The sequence below is a fragment of the Apium graveolens genome, chromosome 10 (genome assembly GCF_009905375.1).
Source record: "Apium graveolens cultivar Ventura chromosome 10, ASM990537v1, whole genome shotgun sequence".
In the NCBI taxonomy this organism is placed as follows: domain Eukaryota; kingdom Viridiplantae; phylum Streptophyta; class Magnoliopsida; order Apiales; family Apiaceae; genus Apium; species Apium graveolens.
Window position 1 is genome coordinate 62,769,773 of NC_133656.1, and position 3,434 is coordinate 62,773,206.

The window sequence follows — 3,434 nt, forward strand, 5'->3', positions numbered from 1 at the left end:
CTCTGCTACGCACCCTTCAGGTTTACTCCGATTCCGATCGTATGACTTCAATTTGCACAAATACCGTTCAATTCCAAACATCCACCTTAAGTGCACCGGTCCACCAAATTCTATTTCCTTGCACAAATGAATTGGTAAGTGAACCATTATATCGAAAAATGCAGGTGGAAAAATCATTTCAAGCTCACAAAGTATCTCGATTATTTCCTTCTGTAATTTTTCAACATCTTCTAATTCAATGACTTTTCCACATATGCCTCTAAAGAATGCTCCCAGCCTCATTAATGGAATTACTACCTCAGGTTTCAGAGTTTTTATGACAGCAAATTATAATAGAAATTGCAGAATAAAATGCGCGTCATGACTTTTGTAACCCGATATCTTTCGCTCCTTCATTTGAACGCACCGGCTGATATTTGATGCAGATCCGTATGGCAGCTTAGCATTCATTAGAACTGAACAGAAGATCTCTTTCTCTTTTTTGATCATATCAAAACTAGATGCACTAATTTGAACATGTTTGTCATCACATTTGACAGGGTGAAGGTCTTTTTTAATCCCCATTTCTTCCAAATCTTGACGAGCATTAAGATTGTCCTTTGTCTTGCCTCCGATATTTAACAAAGTCCCCAAAATCTTGTCACAAATGTTCTTCTCAATGTGCATAACATCTAAGTTATGCCTAACCATATTATTGCTCCAATATGGTAGCTCGAAAAAAATGGACTTCTTCTTCCAAGGGCAATCTGATGTTCCTCTATTTCTTTTCAGCGGCTTCCCAAAATCATTTTCGTAACCACGCAATAGTTCTTCAACCTCTGCTCCTCTTAATATATCAGGACATGATAGCATTTCCACATCTCCGTTAAATCTGCGCCTATCGGACCTCCACTTGTGATCTGGAGGGAGAAACTTTCGATGGTTTAAATACACAACCTTCTAACTATATTTCAAATATGTCGATGAGGTCTCATAGTGACATGAAGGACAAGCCATTTTTCCTTTCGTGGTCCAACCGGATAAAATCCCATATCCAGGGAAATCACTTATCATCCATAATAGACTTGTGTGTAGCTTAAACGTGTTATCTAACCTGGCATCATAAGTTTCTATTCCAACAGCCCATAACTCCTTCAACTATGCAATTAACGGTTGCATATACACGTCAATTTCATTACCGGGATAAACTGGACCAGGGATTAAGGTTGAAAGAATTAGATTTTCGGGTTTCATGATTAACTAGGGGGAGGTTATAATTTAGGAGCACTACTGGCCAGGTGCTATGAGATATGTTCATTGATCCATATGGATTGAAATCGTCTACCGCTAAACCCAATCGTACATTTCGCATTTCGGCAGCAAATTTAGGATATTTACTGTCCATCGACTTCCAACCCTTTTCATCAGCCGGATGCCTTAACCGTCCATCTTTCTTTCGTGATAAAGCATGCCATGTCATTGAGCTCGAGAAATCAGAGCTCAAGAACATTCTCTGCAGCCTTGTCTTTAAAGGGAAGTATCTCATCACTTTAGCCGGGATTTTAGAATTCGATGCTAGTTCTATGTTTGCATCAGACCTGGCCTTCGCCTTCTTTTCAACTACTCTCCATCTTGATGTTCCATACTTAGCACAATTCTCCAGCCTCTCGTTTTCTGGCCAAAAGAGCATGCAGTTATTTGGACATGCATGTATCTTTTGGTAATCAAGTCCTAGGTCTTTAATCATACCCTTTGCCGCACTAAAAGAAGACGGAAGATTTACATGAGGGAAAACCTCCTTTATCAATTCAAGTAAGTCACTAAATCCTGATTCGCTAAATCCATGAATGCACTTTAGTTGACAAAGCCTAACTAAGAAACTTAATCGACTAAATTTTTTGCACTCGGGATATAACGGTTGTCCACCCTCCTTAACAAGGCGATAAAATTTACTTGCGTCATCATTTAGTCCTATTCTACCAACGTGGTCAGTAACATCATTAGTACCATATGCATTGTGTATCATAGCATCAAATTCATCTCCAAGACCTAGACCTATATTAATATCCATCTCATCAGCAACCCTATCTATCTCATGGGTTGAGACCTCATAAATCCATTCAACGGAATGGGGACAAGGACCACTACAGACTAGATGTTCGTGTATAGACTTAGCACCACTCCAAAAATGATTACCACATTTCTTACAAGGGCACTTAAGCTCGTTTCCTATGGCATATCGGGAAAATGCTTAGTTAACAAAAGATTCAACTCCCTTCCTATATCTATCACTGTACTTGGGAAGTTTTACCCATTTCTCTCCTTCAACATCCATTTTCTACATAAATTTTTTGAAACAAAACCACGGAATTCACTTAAGTTTTCAACACAATCAGAAAACAACAAGAACTAAGAATAAAAAAACAGACCAAGAACAGGGCAGTTTGACTTATAATTACAACAAGAACACAAAAAAACAGACCAAGAACATGGCACTTTTGACTTAAAATAACAGGGTATTTTGACTTTAAAACATCAAAAAATTAAAACAAAATTCTCAGAAATAGTCAGACTAAGAACCTACTAATTTTACAAAAACACAAAACAAAAACAAAATACAAAAGAACACAAAAAGCAAAAAAATACACAAAATGTTTACATGCATTCACAAATAATCAGAGAGAGGAATGTTTGAAGAGTGAGAGAGATGAGTTTTACCTTATATCAAGCTTTAATCGAGTTTAATCGCGCTTCAATCGAGCTTCAAGTGAGAGAGATGAGTTTCAAGCCTTCGAGATGTGAGAAAGCCTTTGAGATGAGCTTCAAGTTGCGACGGAGAGATGTGGGAGAGGTGTGAGAGAGGTGTGTGAGGGAGAGATGTGAGAGAGGTGTGCGAGAGAGATGCGAGGGAGGTCTGAGAGAGAGAGATGCGAGGTAGGTCTGAGAGAGAGATGAGGTGAATTTTTGTGTAATAGATTTGGGGGTGAATTTTTGTCCAAATAAAAATGTATTCAATTTTTGGTGCCAAAATAAAAGTGTAAAATAATTTTTGGTATCCCGCCACCCCCAATTTCAGTGTTCCCGCCTGTGTTTTCGGTCAATTTGACCAAAAGCGTTACTATTATTGTAACATTATTTGAAATATGTTGCACGTTTTACAATTTTTTCAAATTGGAACTTAACCATGCAACACTTACGTATTTTATGTAACATTTTTAAAAATTATTGCAATAGAGTTGAAAAATTTATTCTACTACAACATTTCCTGCAACACAATTATATTTTGTGCTTGTAATAGGCCATATTTGGTGTAGTGAAGTGTGGAAAGACTGGACACATAGCTAGGGAATGTAAGTCAAATGGACCAGTCAAGGCTTTGGTGAACGTGGCAAGTACTAGTGCAAGCATGCCAGCTGAGGTATTGGCATTACCTCCACCATCTACAGCAACTCTGC

General features: G+C 38.1%; 1 protein-coding gene across 1 annotated transcript; it reads right to left on the bottom strand.

Moving 5' to 3' along the window:
* Positions 1–327: 327 nt before the first annotated feature.
* On the bottom strand, positions 328–2,050 carry LOC141690616 (uncharacterized). The gene is made up of 3 exons (XM_074495401.1): positions 1,271–2,050; positions 1,017–1,137; positions 328–899 (listed from the first exon to the last, which is right to left on the bottom strand). The coding sequence occupies exons 1-3, from the start codon at positions 2,048–2,050 to the stop codon at positions 328–330; spliced, it is 1,473 nt and encodes a 490-aa protein (XP_074351502.1).
* Between the last annotated feature and the right edge of the window lie 1,384 nt (positions 2,051–3,434).

Coding starts and splice junctions, on each gene's coding strand:
- LOC141690616 (XM_074495401.1), bottom strand. CDS start 2,050: ATGGATATTAATATAGGTCTAGGTCTTGGAGATGAATTTGATGCTATG. Junction 1,138..1,270: donor TATCTCATAGCACCTGGCCA/GTAGTGCTCCTA, acceptor TTAATTGCATAG/TTGAAGGAGTTATGGGCTGT. Junction 900..1,016: donor TGGATATGGGATTTTATCCG/GTTGGACCACGA, acceptor TTCTCCCTCCAG/ATCACAAGTGGAGGTCCGAT.